This window comes from Berghia stephanieae, chromosome 11, assembly GCF_034508935.2.
Source record: "Berghia stephanieae isolate SIO BIC M18660-M18661 chromosome 11, UCSD_Bste_1.3, whole genome shotgun sequence".
NCBI lineage: Eukaryota > Metazoa > Mollusca > Gastropoda > Nudibranchia > Aeolidiidae > Berghia > Berghia stephanieae.
Window position 1 is genome coordinate 5,801,825 of NC_088370.1, and position 20,299 is coordinate 5,822,123.

The 20,299-nt window shown below is 36.4% G+C and overlaps 2 protein-coding genes across 6 annotated transcripts in view; both read left to right on the forward strand.

Annotated features, from left to right (window-relative positions):
* Positions 1 to 1,741: 1,741 nt before the first annotated feature.
* LOC144957237 (uncharacterized) overlaps positions 1,742 to 20,299 on the forward strand; it is a 68,906-nt gene continuing 50,348 nt past the window's right edge. The window contains exon 1 of the mRNA XM_078888311.1: positions 1,742 to 2,146. The gene's annotated coding sequence lies outside the window, so the exon portion shown is untranslated. The remainder of the gene's footprint in view (positions 2,147 to 20,299) is intronic.
* LOC144956820 (nose resistant to fluoxetine protein 6-like) lies at positions 14,010 to 18,208 on the forward strand. 5 transcript variants are annotated; one of them, XM_078887564.1, is made up of 2 exons: positions 14,010 to 14,093; positions 15,495 to 18,208. In XM_078887564.1, the coding sequence occupies exon 2, from the start codon at positions 15,619 to 15,621 to the stop codon at positions 17,929 to 17,931; it is 2,313 nt and encodes a 770-aa protein (XP_078743690.1). In that variant the 5' UTR covers positions 14,010 to 14,093; positions 15,495 to 15,618; the 3' UTR covers positions 17,932 to 18,208. The 5 variants fall into 5 exon arrangements, with proteins under 5 accessions (XP_078743690.1, XP_078743688.1, XP_078743689.1 ...); XM_078887562.1 differs by having other exon boundaries at positions 14,053 to 14,825; positions 15,020 to 18,208; XM_078887563.1 differs by lacking the exon at positions 14,010 to 14,093 and adding an exon at positions 14,112 to 14,243.

The following is a 20,299-nucleotide window of genomic DNA, read 5'->3' on the forward strand; positions in this document are numbered from 1 at the left end:
AAGGGGAAATTTGTCTTTAGGGTCTACTCCAAGGGAAGACTGGAATAATCCAGGCATTAGCCGCAGAGCATCGCCGCAAAGTGAGCTAAGGCGAGATGACTTGCTCAAGGCCACACAGCGCAGCGGCGGGTGATTGAACTCGGTACCTTTCGGGTATGAAGCAAAGACTGTACAGCTGAGCTAATCTCTATCTTCATTTACTTCCTCCCTCTCCTTATCCGGCGTTCCCTCATTCTAATCAACGTGAATGACAAGAGAGGATACCACAATGTATTGACCCACTCAATCACAACTAACCAAATCAAAGCCGTTTGTCCATTCAAGAGTGAAATTGTATTGTATGTTTTAGACCCCCCAACTCATTGCTGATTTGAAATGCTTTAGCTACAATTTTGAACAAGGAGCCAGCCAGCCAATCGATGTGGGAGTGACGGAGGGGAGGGGAGTGTCACAAATTTACAAATTGGAACGAAGACTGTCTTACGAAGGAAGGGAAATGGGGGAGAGGCGGGGGGGGGGGGGGGGAACGCACAACTGAGAGGTATTTTCTTCGTGCACCGGCGGTAACGGGTTCGACTCCCACTGCCGCGTTTTGTGGTGTGGGCCATTATAGTCTGTCCTCCCTTGAAATACACTGTACCTTAAAGAGAAATGTCTCTATAGAGATGAATAATAGAAATTTATCAATATATATATATATATATATATATATATATATAATATATATATATATATATATATATATCATGTAACGCACAGTCCTGATGATGGCTATAAAGGCCTGGAACATTTATGTAGACTGACTCCATCATCGTGGAAAATATTACAATAATAATTCGCTCCAAGTTATTTAATATATAATATGATGTTTTGTCCGAAATTTTAAGAAATAATACAAAAATACGTATTTCCATTTTTGCAAAGACCCTAAATGAAGGATTGATTTTTGTCAAGCATTTTATCCAAGCCCTTTGTCTTAATAACACGGGGCTTTAATGACCCATATTACGTGTTGCAGATCCCAAAGTCTACATAGGGGTACGATTCAGAATCTCTCTCCCCCCCCCCCCCCCCCCCCCCCCCCCCCTCGCCATGCAAATGCGAGTGATTTTATTACAATGAAAGCTCAATCTTTTATATTGTGGAATGGTCACTAAATGTGCTCAAACCGCTTTAAAGGGGGTAGGTCAAAAGCCAACAGCAATACTTAATATCTAGACCAAGGCTATCGCCATTTTTATTTCTTTACTATGTTAACTGATAGTTATTCATTTCATTCATGAGTGCAGTTAGAGAATGGAGATGAATAACAGCTTTCCAATGCCTCAATTTTGCGCCGTCCATAGCAGGACTGGATCCCAGGAACTACATTTCCGAATGTCAAGACAACAAATCGCAGGCAGTCAGCTCTTTCATCTGTATGCAAGTTTGTGTGTGCGCGCGTATGTGTGTGTGTGTGTGTGTGTGTGTGTGTGTATGTATGTGTGTATGTATGTGTGTGTGTGTGTGTGTGTGTGCATAAGCACGAAAATGAACTGGCTATGTTCACTGAGTGATGAAATTGTGTTAGGATATGGAAGGATATTGAGAATATTCGCGTCCATTGTGATGGACATAATAAATATGATTTTGAGAATCCGATTACTGGAGTAGATTGGCACGAGAGTCGAAGGATATAATAGTAAAGTAAAGGGAACGAGAGAGAGAGAGAGAGAGAGAGAGAGAGAGAGAGAGAGAGAGAGAGAGAGAGAGAGGCTCTGGGGGGGGGGGGGGGGGGAGAAGTTGGAGGAGGGGACTGTTACGGTGAAATTAGAACTACAAATTTAAAAGTGATTGACAGGTGGACGGACGGGTCAATGGGATTTGTGGAGAATATGAAAATAAACGAAAAGAAGAAAAAGGACGGATCAAGACCACAACTTGTTGCCTGATACAGAAGCACAGGATGTGGTGTGTAGCATGAAACGTTGATCAGGTTTGCAGGGCAGAAGAAGGTTAATAAGCCTCTATGATATGAAATCATGAGTATTTTCATTTGAGTACTAGTGATGATTGGATGTGACCGGTTTTAGTGTGGTTCGAGTGTCAAGTTTCAAGGGTACTCCATAAAAATCAAGTTACTGTAGCTACCAGGATTATAGTTCAGGTGAGTAGTGTCTATTTCAAAAGTTACAATCTCCAAAATTTTGAAACTGTACTTTAACAAAAGTAAAAATGACTAACTTTTTTGGGGGATCGTGGATAGCTCATACGGTAGAGTCACGCTCTCCCCGGCCAGGCGGAGTTGTCGTACCAGTAAGGTCGTGGGTTCAAACCCCCATCACAACCGTGAAATTTTTATTTTCTATTGTCTTCTGGCACTTTCCTACTCACTTCATCTCTTGTTGTTAACTTTGTTTAGTGTATTTCCTATGGTTTTATATTTTGAAGGGTGCAAGGGGAAAAACAGGGATTGTCAATTTTTGTTGTTTTTAGAAAATAACAAAATCAAACTTTAAACAATTATTGATCCTTTGTTGTTCCCTACTGCTTTTCCTTTTTTATTGATAGTACAGTTACAGCTCTGTACCATCAACGGATAAGGAAAAGAGTTGTGAACTACCAAGGATCAATGAATGCTTAAAGTTTGATTTTTTAATATTCTCAAAACATCAAACATTGAATAATCCCTATTGTTCAATGGGCATGGTCTGTCTATAGATAGTTCGAAGATGACGTTACTCAGGTATTTGTTATTGTTTTTTGTCATCCGCGTTTATGAGTAATGCTCACTGAACTGTATTAACCCGACTATAAACGTTCATGGATACACACAGTTTTGTGTGTTGGTCCGTTATACTTCCGGGTGGCAATGTTATGAGCTTCTTCGCCAAGCGCATACTATCTATATTACATTTCCATGTGCTCGAGGTCATTGGTCACATTGGAATATGTTTTCAAAGTGACCCACATAGTGAAAAGTGTTCACAATTTTTTTTTATCACGATTGGTCATTTTGTTCAGCTTGACACATGGGTGTGTTTACAACTTTCATAAACAAAGCAGCGTGTTTTCATTTCAGAAGAAATATCCAACCATTGGACAGCAACAAATCATGTGAATGATGACTGGGTTGGACGAAAACGTGAATGAAGATCGCTCCCATTTATACTTGATGCGCGTTACAGACTATTATTTATTTATTTATCTAACAGATCACATAAAACCAAAGTTCCATTACGAACAGTACAACTCGTCTTTAACCACCTCCTAATATTATTTTTGTTTTCCTACATTATTGATTGCTGTCGATCATAGCCAGATAGTAAATCACTTTCAGACCTGAGTCCAGTGTCGATTTTTAACGGCATAATTTATTACAAATTCAATTAGGTAATATAATAAAAGGCGGATCCATTTCATGCTTGCCGTACTCTGAAAAGAAAAAAAAAAAGAAAAGAAAAATTGGCCAGAAAGTTCGTCTTTCAAATATAATGCAAATTGGATTCAGTAGTCCGATGTCACGCCGCCCGGCAACGGCGGCCATCTTGGTTCTAAACAAAGAATATCATTACTTTTTATTCTTCATGCTGGCTACAACTTTTCATATGCCTTGTGATCAGAATGTGTAAAAGTCAAAACATGATCAAATTTGTTTTGTTTTTTTTCTTCTTCTCTGGATACGCTTTTATACTCGCCGGAGAAATATTTCATACGGGCGTTCGCCATTGTTCCGATAGTTTGGAGCCAGTGTTACTAAGTTACCATGCGTCATTAGGAAGGAAGTGACGTAACGACTGTTGAAGAGTATTCCGAACTTTGAGAGTTGTTGACAATGTAAGAGTTATTTTAATAGATGGAGATTTGAAGGACGAGTTTTCCGGCCAAAATTTGATTTTCTGAAAACAAGATTCTAAATTTTGTTTGAATTTTTCCAATGTGTTTTGCAATATTTAAAGGTGAACCAATGCCATAACTTGCGATATTTTGATGTCCTATTGATGCTATGCGTTTATCGAAAAATGTCATAACATCCACCAGCCGGATATAATCTTTCGACACACAAAACAATGCGTCACCTTAAACGTTTATAATCTGATTAACACAATTTAGTGAGAACTACTCATAAAAATGGCCACGTCTGTAAACGAATTTCCATTTTTTTTGGGGGATGAATAAAGTATATATTATTGTTATTATTATTATTATTATTATTATTATTATTATTATTATTTATTATTATTATTATTATATATTATTATTATTATTATTATTATTATTATTATTATTATTATTATTATTATTATTATTAAAACAATAACAAAAGACCTGAATGACGTCAATTTTGTTCTGTCTATATATAGTGTGCGCTTGGCTAAGAAGCTCACAACATTGCCATCCGGAAGTATAACGGACCAACAGACAAAACTATGTGTAACCATGAACGTTTATATTCTGGTTAATACAGTTTAGTTAGAATTATGAATAAACGTTGATGGCAAAAAAAAAAAACAATAACAAAGACCAGAATGACGTCATTTTCGTTCTACCTATAAGTGTCATTGTCAGTCGCACAAAGCATGGCTTGGGCGGGAAAAATACTAATATCCCCAGAAAAAGAAATTAATTTTAACCCTTTCCTTACCAGCAATTTTCAGAATTTTCCCCAAAATTTCACACCCATCCAACACAAAAATATTTTTTTTCTTACTCAAACAGAAAAGCAACAAATACATTCTAAGCATAAAATTGATCAGCGAAATGAACTCTACAACATATCTAGTGTCACGTTTTTATAGTCAAAATAAAACATTTTTCTTTAAATTTTGTGATTTACAGAAGAAATCTGAATGATAAGTGCTGGTTGGCTCGTAACAAATGTGATGATCTTCCTTCACTTGGTAAGGAGAGGGTTAAGGAGGGGTGATAGTGATAGATCCATCTTTAACTATAGATAGTTCAAAGTTGACGTCACTCAGATCTTTGTTATTGTTTTTTGCCATCCGCGTTTATGAGTAATTCTCACTAAACTGTATTAACCCTATTTTCATACTTGGGGGCCAAAAAGACCCCAGGGGTGTGTTTTTTATTCATAAAACAGTCAATTTTTGACGCAGAGACCTGAAATTTGGTGACTTTTCCTAAAATCACGAGGTCCATGACCATGCCAAATTTCATGCTTGTGTCGTGCATAGTTTACTCACACTGAGCATGCTCATTTGGAATTTGAGATTTTCCGATCTGGGGGCCAAATGGCCCCATGACTTTCAAAGAGAAAAATACAGAAAGTACTATTTCCTGATTTGGGGGTCATTTGGCCCCCATGACTTTATAGAAAAAACGGAGTATTATTGGTCGAGCGCTGGCACTTGTTGGTGGTTTTCCCATGCCAGGGACGAGTATGAGACCTATGCACATTTGACCCGCGATTCCTCGAAGTCTTTGGCTAAGGACTTGAAGTTTATCTATGGTTGTCATTCGTATTATAGGGAGGGAGGGGGGGGGGATCAATATTGTTGTTTATTCTATCCCCTTTGTTGTCCTTTTTAATCTCTGCTCTCAACTTGTTAGTTCTCTCATGTTAAAATCCACTGAACATCTATCATCTCTTGTCAATTGTTTTTCTGGCGCGAATGATTTAAAACTGGCCTATGGGAACACTTTCTGTCAAGATTTTAGGATGCGCTGGAAATGGAAGGAGAAGGGGAGTTGGTCCCTGTGCTAAACGAATATCCACCTATCGTATGGTCGTGATAATAGGTGGTTGAAATATATATTGGTGGTGGAGGCAGTAATGAGAAGTACAGAAGACGACCAGCATTTATTTAGACTAGAAAATAAGATCCCATCAATCTGAAACCAGAAGATGAATTACACAAGGTATCCAGTCCTCCGGAAGAGTGGTTTTACACTTCCATTGAGATCGGAACCCGTTTTTTGATATCACACCTGTGTTTCCTCTAATGATGATGTAGTTGTGGTGATGATGAAGAGAGCAAATGTCGGGGACGGGAATAGATGCTGTGTGATTGGCTAAGAAGCTCACAACATTGCTATCCGGAAATATAACGGACCAACACACAAAACTATGAGTAACCTTGAACGTTTATTGTCTTGCATTAAGTGGCTTTTATCTCAACTTGTGTCTTAGACAGTGGGTAAACTTTAAGAATAATGATTGTTACTAGTTCATCTCACGTCATAGAGTTCTAGGATCAACCCCGGCTTATTGACCCCCATCATACGGTATGACTTTTAGAACTTGATTCAAGAACTGTAACTCATAACAAATAGATTATCTCGTCTTACCAATGCTTTGATTCTAATTTATCCAGATCAAAATCTCTGGTCTTAGTTACAACAATCCAAGACAAAGTCAATTCATTCAATCATAACGTCAATTGCCCAAAATATAGTAAACTAAAAGCTTGTCTGTCGCTCCCGTTTGTCGAAAATCTGTGGTACTGGTCAATGCTAAATGAAGACGTGTATAAACCAGGATGTTTGAGAGATGTGTAAGTCGCCATGCCCTCGAAACTGTGTCATATTATTATCGTTATTATTATGTCGTCTCCAAACCATAACAATCTATATTCGCGGAACCCAATTCATAACATTCCCAAACGATTTTGTATCCAAGTCGTTCTGCCCTCCAAACTATACGAGATATTATCGTATCCAAACCGCAACCATCGATATTCTGGGAAGTCTTTTCACAACATATGTCACCTATAACTTCCAAACAGTATTATATCTGAATTAACTAAATAGCAAAATGGATTTAACAGTAAAACGATTGGTCATTACATGTGAAATTATAGATTTTGTCAGTTTAACAAATTTTGATCATTCTCTTTAATAAAACACAAAAACTCAACACAAGTTTAATAGATTTTGTGCATAAAATCAATTTTGAACATTTTCAATCAGCCAGACATGACACCGTTTAGAGGAAATAAGTAACAAATTTTCATGACTTTCAAACATTATATTTTTCTTACGCTTGAACGATTGTCTTTGTGTTCCCCATCTCTTATGTAAAGGTTCAAAATCTACACTCCTCACGGATCCTTTTATAATAATTCTATTCATTCCAAATAGACGATTGTGGGAAATTTTCGAGACATGCCTATACCAGTATTAGAGTAATTGACAATAATGTCATAAAATAATAAATCTGCTCTTTCTTGGGTCGTCACGGTTGTGATTATGAATTTAGAACGGAAACCAGCAACAAGCTGGCGTGGGCTGAAATGAGCGAACAAAAACAAACAAAACAAAAGAAACGAAAAACTATTTTAAAAAAAAAAACATAACAAAAAAACAAACTAATACATAAATAGAATGGACAACATAAAATAACAAGAATCTTATGGCGGCATAAAACAACGAGAGTCATTCCGTTGCCCCACACGTTAAACTTAAATCAAATTTGTCTAAGTGTAACAAACAGTCATGGGATAAGTTGGCCTGGGATTTTTTATATAATTTTATTACTAATGAAATAATCCAGTAGTGACGAATAAGTTCGAAAAGATCTTTGTCAGCACTGTGTTCGACAGTACTGATCAATTGCCAGTGGTACCTCTTATTTAGTACTCAGGCGCTGGCACATATTAGTCAGTACTGACCAATAGCCCTAGCCTAGAGAGAAAAATACTAAAGATTTCAACAAAGGAAGCTCTTTCTTTCATTTCATTTCACAATTTTCAATAATAATAATAATAATAATAATAATAATAATAATAATAATAATAATAATAATAATAATAATAATAATAATAATAATAATAATAATAATAATAATAATAATAATTTTTATGAGGCCCACTGTAGCATAATTTAGACCACACAACGGATGGCTGATTAAAAAAAAAACAACATACAAACCATTTAGTTAGCAAATTCATGACACTATGGCTGAGATATAACGTAGTCATTCAAGTTATCAATTTAGTTCACCTAGATATTGAAAAACGGTACTAGAAAATAAATCACTTTTCATATAAGAAGTTACAAACAAATATGTGGGAAGGATTTATATATGACGAATGATGCTTGTTTGCACTGCTGTTGACATGCCTTTCAATCTTGTATGCAAATATCATGCATTGTTACCTTATTATGTCCATCTTCTATATGTTTGGATGTATGAGTGTCTGTATGTGTGTATGTGCTTTGCATGTCAAGGTTAAAGATATATGTTTGTACATCACACATACATGAGTGCATTTAAGTTGTTATACTATCTTTACCACGTGTATCATTATTGTAATCTTTCAATCAATTTAATATTAAGGGTATTCAAAGGATTTTATCCTATGTCTCCCTACACCATATGTTATATGTTATGTTAAGGTAGGGTACACACAATAAGAAAAGATAAGCAAGACACGAAAGTAAGGCAAGTATTGTAAGAAACATTAAATTGAATATTAACACTTTCATTTATCCAGTATTGTTTCATCATTTCATATTTGGCGATTCATTCTTGCTAGTACTCCAATCAGAAAATTAATGATAAATCTATTGTCAATTCATTTTTATTACATAGGATAAGTATAAGACTCATCTTCAGTTAGTACTTACTTGGATGTTTCTTGATTAGAGTTGATGAAAAAGTAGGTAACTGAAACTGGCGCTCATCATATTGGACAGCAAACAGGAAACAAAATTAACTTAGTCAATTATTGTAGATGCCATCTACCAGTAAGTTGTGGATCGTATTGACACGACTATGTCACTAAATAAATAGATGCATGATGTCACAACAAAAACAACAACATGTTTTAATCCATACATTTAATGAGAAAATATTATTTTAACTGAATTTTCCATAGTAAAATCATGGGGGTCAAATGGCCCCCAAATAAGAAAATAGGACTTTCTAGTATTTTTCTTTTTGCAAGTCAGGGGGGTCAAATGGACCCCAAATCAGGAAATAGGACTTTCTATTTTAGTATGAAAATAGGGTTAACCCGACTATAAACGTTCATGTTCATATTGTATGAGAGAATACTGTGCCCCTGTTTGGATGAGGAGCCCACATGTAAACCGCATTGACATCCGATTAAGAGAATTAATGAGAATAATAACAGGATGTCTCAAGTCAACTTCCAGACTGAGCGGCATTGCAGTTGCACCACCAAGTCTTAGACGACAAGACGCTAATCAATGGATGCATGCAACAATTGATGAAGCCACATATAACACTCCTATAAAAATAATCATAAAGGGGGCACCTTCAACAACAATACTCAAATCGAGAGGACCATTCCACCTAATAAAAATGGTAGACTTCAGCGTGGAGAACTGGAGAGAAATGTGGAACATGGGAAACACCAAGAGGAGGAAACATCACAAAATATCCCACCAAAAGAATGCCTGCATTCCACAACGCCAGGAAAGACTGGCCTCAAATCTCCTCTTACATGGCAGAACTGCATCAAATATGTGCAGATGGAAACTTGGGAACAGTGATGCCTGCCGGAAATGTCAGGCAGTTCCAAAGACCAGCGATCACATCGTCCTCCGCTATCCAGTAACTAAACTTGAAGTTCTTAGGGAGGAGGAAGACTTTTGAAGCTGGGTTGACGAAATGAATTTGGAGGTGTAGCCATAGGCTACTACTACTACTACTACTACTACTACTACTACTACTACTACTACTACTACTACTACTACTAGTACTACTACTGCTACTACTACTACTACTACTACTACTACTACTACTACTACTACTACTACTACTACTACTACTACTACTACTAGATTTGTGAAGATTTGCGTGGTTGTTTTGAATGCACTGACTGGAATGTTTTTATCGAATCATGTGATAGTGTGGATGAGCTGAATGACTGTGTGAGTGAGTATTTAAAATTCTGTGAACAGCTCGTGTCTTGTAAAAAAGAAATAAAATATTATCTTAACAACAAGCCTTGGATAACAAAAGATCTAAAACTTTTATTGAACCAAAAGAAAACTCTCTTTACTAGTGGAAACAAAAAAGATCTGAAAACAAAACAAAAAGAGATAAAGAGAGTAATATCCAGTTGTAGAGACAAGTACAAAAATAAAATTGAAAAATGCTTTTCTTCTGGGGATATACGGGACACGTGGCGGGGGCTTAAAACTGCTGTTAACTATAATCCAAAGCCCACGATTATATCTGAAGATATCGAAATTGAAACTCTAAATAAATTTTATTCACGTTTTGACACAGCAAACAAATTTGATATTGAAAATGAAAAACATAAATTAGACAGGGCTTTGGAAGATGAAATGACTATTGAGGTCAGTGAAGAAGAAACGAGATTCGTATTTTCGAAACTAAACGAGAGGAAGGCTGCTGGGCCGGATGGATTGAAAGGAAAATTATTAAAAGAATGTGCCCATCAACTGTCCCCCATTTATACACATATTTTTAACTGGTCCCTCCAATGCGTTTCGATCCCTGAAATTTGGAAAACTTCAAAAATTATTCCTGTTCCAAAAAAAAGAAAAACTTGAATCTATGAACGATCTCAGACCTGTTGCACTGACTTCAATAGTCATGAAATCTTTAGAAAAACTTGTTCTTGTTAAAATTAGGAACCAGTTTATGCCATTGAGTGATAGTCATCAATTTGCTTACAAACCAGGACGTGGCGTAGAGGATGCCATTTTGCTGTTTACAAACAACATCTACAGGCATCTAGATCACGCTAAGAGCTATTGCAGATTGCTTTTCGCAGATTTTTCTTCAGCGTTCAATACAATGCAACCTCAGTTGGTTGTTCAAAAATTGACTAGTCTGAATCTAAACAAGTATATAATTGCTTGGGTGCTCGAATTTCTTACGGAGAGAGCACAATATGTTCAATTAGGACAAAATACATCTTCCTGTATAACTACAAATACTGGTGCTCCTCAAGGTTGTGTATTGTCCCCTGTATTATTCACAATATACACGAATGACTGTAGAAGTCAAAACCTGAGTGTACCTTTGATAAAGTTTGCAGATGACACCGCTCTTCAAGGCCTCATAACAAATGGCAACGAAGTGGCTTATAGGCAAGAAATTGATAGATTTGTGTCTTGGTGTGATGCCCACCACCTAGAGCTTAACATAAGCAAGACAAAGGAGCTAGTGATTGACTTTAGGAGAGTGAAGGAACCGATAGAACCGTTAAAATTAAAGGACCAATTCGTCCAGCGAGTTCCTCACTACAAATACCTTGGTGTAACAATTGATGACAGGCTCAAGTGGGATGAACACTTGAAAATAATTAGGCATAAGATGTGCAGACGTACATATTTTTTATCAAAACTCTCTCAGTTTAGAATAGATAAAACCCTCTGCACATTATTTTATAGAGCAGTAATCGAAAGTGTTTTGTCATTTTGTATAACAGCTTGGGGAGGCAATTGCTTAGCAGTGGAAAGGAACAAAATAAATTCAAATATTAAAAAATATATTAAACGCTATATAAATGATGTTGACGATGTAGATCTTTTATACGAGAAATTTTGTATAAATAAAATAACTAAAATATTAAATGACCAGTATCATCCACTAAGACCACCAGTTATTATGTCAGAAAGAAGTGGTCGCCCTTTCTCTATTTCAACGAAAACAGAGGGACACCGAAAATCATTTCTGCCGTCCAGTATTAGGCTTTATAACAACAAGCAATAATCATTTTATACAATTATTTCGCATTTTTAGTTTCAAAAAATGTAAATATTAAATTATTAATTTATTTGTTTTGCAATCTTTTCAATTTTTAATTTATAGTGACAGTTTTGACTATTTTACAGTGTTGAAATTATTCATATTATAAAGCGCAGCTCTGGTAATGGAGCTACTCCTTTTTCATATATTATACATCCTATTTCCATTGTATTTTTATCTTATTATGTAAATTATAACACGTCTGTACAAAAAATGTCCTTTTTGGGATGCAATAAAGTATTATTATTATTATTATTATTATTATTATTATTATTATTATTATTATTATTATTATTATTATTATTATTATTACCACTACTACTACTATTGCTACTAATATCATCATTATTATCATCATCGTCATCATCATCATCATCATCATCATCATCATCATCATCGTCGTCGTCGTCGTCACCATCATCATCATCATCATCAATAATAATAATAATTATGATGCAATATTGTGTCAAGCAACTTATGTTATTGACCGCATGGTGACATGTTCTATCTGTATTCTTGTGGCCTTGTGTAAGGCAGTGTACACAAATTACCTGCTCGTTCGGCTAAAAGCACCCGAGGCTGTTCTATCTGTTGTTGTCCAAAAAAAATAAATAAAAATCCTGTACTGATGGCTTGTTTTGTATGAAATATGTCTTATGTGTCTTGTTGGTGACCATTGTGCAGTTGATGTTGCATTATAAAACTGTAGCATTACTTGTGCATTCCATTTGAAAAATGCATAATACATATTTGAATGTTGATGGGTCTTTAAAAGAAAGAAATCAAGAAAGAAAGAAAGAGAGAGAGAGAGAGAGAGAGAGAGAGAGAGAGAGAGAGAAAGAGAGAGAGAAAGCGAGAGAGAGAGAGAGAGAGAGAGAGAGAGAGAGAGAGAGGGAGAGAGAGAGAGATGGAAGAATATTACAAGTGGCTAATAAAGGAATGCTTTTGCATGGTATTCAGGCAACAAAATTAGGTGACTAGATTTAAAGAAATGCCCAACAAGAAGTCTAAATATCTCTATTTGATTTGGAGGAGGCACCTGTCTATCTATCTATCTATCTATCTATCTATCTATCTATCTATCTATCTATCTATCTATCTATCTATCTATCTATCTACCTATCTATCTATCTATCTACCTGTCTGTCTGTCAGTCTGTCTATATAACTACCTATCTTCCAATAAATTACTCAATTTTTCACTCACATCGATAACCGGCCGTTATTTTTCTTCTCGAAGATTCGACCGCCGCACAAACACCTCTTCCCCCTGTCATGGGTTACATGCGACTTATATATATATAGAGATAAAACAGTGGGAAATAGGACTTTAGAACGTTTGGCAATGCAAGAAATAGTAATTATTATACTCTACCATACCGAACAGAAGGAAACACCATGTTTTATCTTTAATGTTATAACTACGTAGTTCATAACGACATAATCCCGCTTTGAGGCAATGGGTCACACACACACACACACACACACACACACACACACACACATAATATATATATATATATATATATATATATATATATATATATATATATATATATATATTCGGATGTCAAACTTGCATATATATATATATATATATATATATATATATATATATATATATATATATATATATATATATATATATATATGCAAGTTTGACATCCGAATGCAATTTCGGACCTAGTTTTTAGGCCTATATTTTGTGCGGTCATTTATTTTATTTTATTTTTTTTTTGAGATTTCCTTTACAGCAATAATGGGCCCATGGTACATTGGTTATCAGCAGACCTACTAATAAGTGGTCTTGTGGTATCACACTCGCTTTCGGATCGGAGGTCCTGGGTTCGAGCCTCGCTCGGCGCATAGTTGAGTCCTTTGAAAAAACTCTTTACTCACATTCTCTTACCTTACTCATGTGTAAAATTGAGTACCTGGCCGTTAACAGCGTTGTCTCTGTAGAAAAAAAATTGTAATATCGCCTAACAGGCGTCATGTCTCGTTCTACATGTTACTTGTTGCTGTTGGTCAGGGACCCCGTGTAAAGCGCGTTGAGCACGTTTAGTGGAGATATTGCGCTATTTAAAAGCTCAAGTTTAAGTTTAGGCGCACGTCGGTTACATGTTAAAACACTTTGTTCACCTCGCACGAACACCGACAAGTCATGGCGAGGACAGAGGTAAAGGTAATCAGGCCATTGTAATAATAATAAAACAATTATGCCTGGAGGCCAATTATAGTATTATTCTTATTTCGGTTTGGGTTGGGTTTTTTCCCTTTGTTTGGGCCAATCAATACTAGAGTGCACGCACACTTGCCAAATATACAGGATATTGAGACTTTTGTGTTGTTTTTATTTGCACGTTTTGTGGCGCAAGCAAGTCATTCGTTTCGTTGTTTCGGTAAATCTAATCTAGATATTCTAAACTTGTTACTAGATATCTCTGTAAGATTGCCAATCAAGAAATTGGAGGAAAAAACACAGAAAAAACAAACAGTTATTTATATTTTTTTGTGATGTTATATAAACTGTGACCCGTCGCGTTAGATTGGTAATATTTCTTAATGCATGAAGCAGATGGCATAAATTCCACGTGTAATTATTTTCAATTCTACTAACCCAAATTGACATTGGTTCATTTGTTGTGATTGAAATAATGTCAAACCAAAGCAAAACATTGTCCTTTTAAACCAATGTTACGTAAATTTGGTTATCAGACCTGCAAATAAGTACACGGTGGTTCGTTTCGGTGGTGTTTTTTTGTTGTTGTTTTTTTGGTGATCTATTATTCTGACATTGCTACTTTGTCTTGCTTGATTTCTGAACAAGACATTAAAAAAAAAACAACGGTTCTTTATATTTAATTTATGTGATATTCTATTTGTGACACATTGCGTCAAAATGGTAATATGTGATAGTGAAACATATCGCAGCCTTCGTTAACTGAACTTTTCGCTTGACACCAGGACTTGCCTTTTGACGTCATTTATAGATTCGTTCACCGTCTTTCCATTCCGCCCTGGGAACCGAAATTTTTACCAAACCCCAACATATTAGATACGTATTCTTTTTGCCATTGTTTGCTCTTTGAAATGCAAGTCATTAGACCTGAATACAAGCTACCATTGAGTCCGTATAGGCAACAACAAGAGATGAAGTGAGTAGGAAAGTGCCAGAAGATAACAGAGAATAAACATTTTTCGCGGCGATGATGGGGTTTGAACCCGCATCACCGCCGCAAAAAAAAGTTTTTCTCTGTTATCTTCTGACACTTTCCTACTCACTTATCTCTTGTTTAAACTAAGGCTGCTCACTCACTTTTCTGAGTCCAAATAGGACTGCGACATAGCTATTAATAAAACGAGTAACGCGATAAGCAGTAGTCCAACATTTCATTTGCTGTCCCATGTGAAATATTGTGTCATCAATAAAATCATGCGGATGACGCATTTTTCTGAAGGTACGAGTATATTCTAAATCGATCGATATTTGAAGGTCGAGTTTTTTGGACAAATTTTTGAATATGAGTTTTCCCTAACTATTAATTGGGTAAAGATGAGAACGAAATTTATAGTTTTAAAATTTATGAAACGTGTTTAGAATTGTTTTATTGACTTGAATGAATAGAGCGTCATAAAGTGAGTAAACACAACATTTCATATTTCTGACTGTTTCACTTAGATCCACTTAGATCCTACATATTACCAATCAAACGCAATGAGTCACAAACTGAATAAAATATTTTATTGTCAAATAAGGCAATCCTGTTCATAGTATTTACATTCATTTATTTTGCTAACAGTGACACAACATTTACATTGTCGACATTTTAAACTGTGAGAGAATACGATAATAATATAATATCAAAATCTTGTAACTGTGTTGTGTTATTATAATGAACTCTAGTCCAATTCGGAAGACGCACCATGGCATTATCGAATCTAACAACAAAGACTTTTCTCATTTTTCTTACAACCTATATTGTGTTAGTGAATGTTTGTGCTTTAACCAGCAACGTATACATGGAAGAGAGACCTCATTCTGTGGTATTCTTGGATAAAATCAAAGAAATGGATTACTTCGATAAAGTTACAACGTTTTTTGATGCGATGTCTTATACGAATACAACATCAGATCTGCATTTGTTGACGCAAATGACGGCAAATATTTTAAACCATTTTCATTCAGGACCTTTAACATCAAATACTGTTGACCGGAAGAAGGTCCAAGCTGTGCTTTCATTTCTAAAGGGGATTGATAAAGCCAAAGAAATCATGGAGAGCAGCAGAGCCGCTCCTTCCCAGTGTGTTCACGATATTTTCAGAGTGGTGAAAAGCCTTCTTGCGGGAGAGTTATGGGCCGTTTCCTTTTTTGACTCTTTCCCCAAACCTGGGCCTTCTATAACAAAAGGCTGGCTGAGTTTTGTTGGCAATGATGAACAATGTAAAGAGTCAAAACCGACAGATGAGTCTGGTTTTACTGCAAAATACTGTAATCTAGTGATAAAACTTAAAATATCCCCTGCCCCAGTGATTGTTGGATTTTGTTCACCTAGTAGTTGCTCCTCTTGGAAAATGACACTATTTTTCCAGGAGATGTCTTCATTGTTCAATACGTCTGCTTTCAGTGTTGATAGAGTTGAGTGCATTACGGGTAAAACAAATGTGACAACCGCAACGGTGTTTGCCATCTTAATTTTATCTATTTTAGGGGTACTTGTAATTATTGGGACTTTTTACGACATTTTGATCGCCCAGAAGAAAACAATCTGGGCTTCTACGAATGATATGGAAAAAGAAGAGACACTTTCTCAATCATCTACAAGAGTAAACAACGCATTGCCCAATGAACATCAAGAGGTAAATGTCGATCCTGCCAATGACACAGATGGCACATCGTCCTTGATTACAAAGTCGGTACAAATTCACGCTCATCACAGAAGAGTAATCCGATTCCTGCTTGCTTTTTCGGCTTACTCCAACGGCAAAAGAATATTAACTACTTCCACCTTACAAGGAACGATAGCAACCATTCATGGTATTCGTTTTTTTAGTATGAGCTGGGTGATCTTAGGACATACTTTTGTGTACGGCGGGGTTGGGTCCGCGTTCAATATACCTACAGCTTTTCAAACGTTTCTAGGTCGCTGGACCTTTGACGTGGTGTTGAATTGGTATTTCTCTGTGGATACATTTTTCACTCTCAGCGGTTTACTGACGTCATACATTACAATAAAACAACTGTGGTCACGTGGTTTACGAATCAACTGGGGCATGTTCTACTTCCATCGGTTTTGGCGTCTGACTCCGCCCTATATGTTTGTCTTGGTTATCGTTCTAGGGTTGCAGCAATATTTAGGTCAAGGTCCTTTGTGGAACAATGTCCAGCCGGCTGACAAGAGGAACTGTGAAACAAATTGGTGGACAAATTTACTGTATATCAACAATTTTATGCCTCTAAAGGAGTCGTGTTTCGTACATGCTTGGTACCTCGCCGTAGACATGCAGTTCTTTTTTATAAGCCCGATAATGATTATCCCTTTTTACTTCAGTAAACGTGCAGGCATTTCGACCTGTACGTGTGTGCTTCTCGTCTCTTGGATTATAACGGGTGTGCTGGCAAATCACTACGGGTGGGGTATCACTGTTTTGTCTTCGTTGCAGAACCAACGGCTTGATACGTACTACACAAAACCTTGGTGTAGGATTGGGCCGTATGTCATCGGAATTGTAGCTGGCTATATTTTGGCCCTGAAGAGAGGAAAGCCTTTTAAGATAAGACCTTGGATTGTGGTAGGGGGTTGGTTGATTTCTATTGCGTCAGCGTTGGCTGTTATTTATGGAATTAATGGCTATTTTGATGGGTTTGGAGAACATCCTGATGAAACTAATCGAGATGCGAGAGCATTGTATAACACGGTTAGCAGATCGGTGTGGGCTGTCTGCGTCAGTTGGGTTATTATTGCATGCACTGCTGGATACGGTGGTCCTGTAACGACTATACTATCCTGGTCCCCATTCGTGGTGTTAGGGCGTCTAACTTTCATGGCATATTTGTTCCATATACCAGTCATGAATGTGTTTTTTGGTAACTTTGGTTCCATGTATTATTTGGATACTGCGATTTTCACTCTTTTGTATGTCGGGTTGCTTGTGATTTCCTATATGGTGGCGTTTGTGGGTATGTTGGTTTTAGAATCGCCGATAATTTGGTTGGAGAAGATATTTCTTAAAAGGTAGTTACAATTGATGGGGTGCGTTTAGTCTCAATCCACTTTTCACATTCTTTCAGTAATAATCGTTGCCTTTTATTTGACCCATCAGTCCTTGGACAGTGACAGATAATATAGAGTTAACGAAGGCGACGGTTGACAAGAACAAAGCATACAATTAATTGGCGATAAACACATTATCTACCCCTAACATTAATTTATGATACCACTGTTAATTGCATTATATTATATTACATTCTGCTACATCATTTCAGAATATCATATCATATCATAATATTAACATATTATAATTGTGTTGTATTATTATATATTCATGTTTTATAAGTCTAAAGACTGTGTTCACTCGCTTTCGGATCGTAAGGTCATGGGTTCGAGCCTCGCGCCTGGCGCATAGTTGAGTCCTTGGAAAAGGCCCTTTACTCATATTCTCTCACCGTACTCAGGTGTAAAATGAGTACCTGGTCGTTAACAGCGTTGCCTTTGTCCGAAAAATTGTAATATCCCTAACAGGCGGCATGTCCCGTCCTACATGTTAAATGTTGCTGTTGGCCAGGGACCCCTTGTAAAGCGCTTTGAGCACATTTAGTGGATATTGCGCTATATAAAGCTCAAAATTAATTTAAATTTAATTTATAAGTCTAAAGACTGTGTCAACTAGTTAACTGTCGTAATCCAGAAAAACACGTATTTAAAAAACATTTGGTCAGAAAACTCGTCCTTCAAGTATCGGTTGAGTAAAATGTCCCTCATCTTGGCAAGAGCTCTCAAACCTGAGACCTCGTAAGACAGAAAACGGATCTTTCAAATATTGATCGATTTGAATAACCTTCATCTTGGTTAAAAACTCTCAAACCTGAAGTCCCAGGTTTGAGAGTTTTTTTTACCAAGATGAGGGTCGTTTAAATTGAGCTAGAATTTGAAGGACGAGTTTTTTGTCCAATTTTTAAATAAATTTATTTCCAGAGTACGGCAGTTAAGGGTTGATAAAACTGTGAATAAGTGTTGGTGGTGGTCGTCAGGATGATGATGGTGATGATGATGATGATGATGATGATGATGATGATGATGTGATGTGTGATGATGGGATGGATGATGATGATGATGTGATATGTGGTGGTGGTGATGATGATGATGATGATGATGATGATGATGATGATGATGATGATGATGATGATGCTGGTGGTGGTGGTGATGATGATGATGATGGTGATGATGGTGATGATGATGATGATGATGATGAATGATGATGATGATGATGATGATGATGATGATGGTGATGATGATGATGATGATTGTGATGATGATGATGATGGTAATGATGATGATGATGATGATGATGATGATGATGATGATGATGCTGATGATGATAATAGAGATGACGTTGATGATAACGAAGAGTAAACTATTGATTTTATAAAAGATAATGTCACAGACAAGCAACAGGAAGTCGTGCATTGTAGCTTCGATCAACAACAATACAAAAACGTCCCCGAGGCAAAACGAATTACCACTGAGGTTAAGGTGGGCAAAGCGGTATGTAATTACTTACCAATATTAGTGCCGTAATATGGTCCTGTGGTATGACAATCGCTTTCGGATCGGAAGGTCCTGAGTTCGAGCCTCGCACTCGCAAGGCGCATAGTTTAGTCCTTGGATAACACTCTTTAATCACATTCTTTCACCGTACTCAGGTGTAAAATGAGTGCCTGGCCGTTAACAGCGTTGTCTCGGTCTAAAAAAAGTAATATTATCGCCTCACAGGCGTCATGTCTCTTTTTACATGTTACGCGTTGCTGTTTATCAGGGACCCTTTGTAAAGCGCTTTGAGCACGTTTAGTGGATATTGCACTATATAAATGCTCAAGTTATAAAAAATAATATAACTGTATCATAGAGATTGTAACATAAAAGGATATATTTGGGGATCTTCTTAACTCACTCAATCCTGGAGATTTTGCTACTTTTCAAAATTTGGAAAAAAATGTATTAAAAATGAGCATGTACATTAAAAATGAGCTTTTATATAGATAGTTTTATTTAACTATCATAAACCCTATTCTTACCTCCTACTGGAAAATCGTCACATTTGTTACGATGCAACCGTCACTTTTCTCATCCAGATTTTATATTTTTTTGCTATAGCTATAAAAGACATTAGAAAGAAACTGGAGGCAGCAGAAATGTGGTTTCTTAGAAGGATGTTAAGAATATCATGGACAGAGAAGAAAACTAATGAAGAAGTATTAGAGCAAGCTGAAACTAAAACATGCGTCAATTAAACTGGTCAGAACCTAACTGCCCATCGCGTCAATACAAAGTTTTACACTACTTTAACATGGAGACTCGTATGTGAAAGCCAATTAAATTATACAACA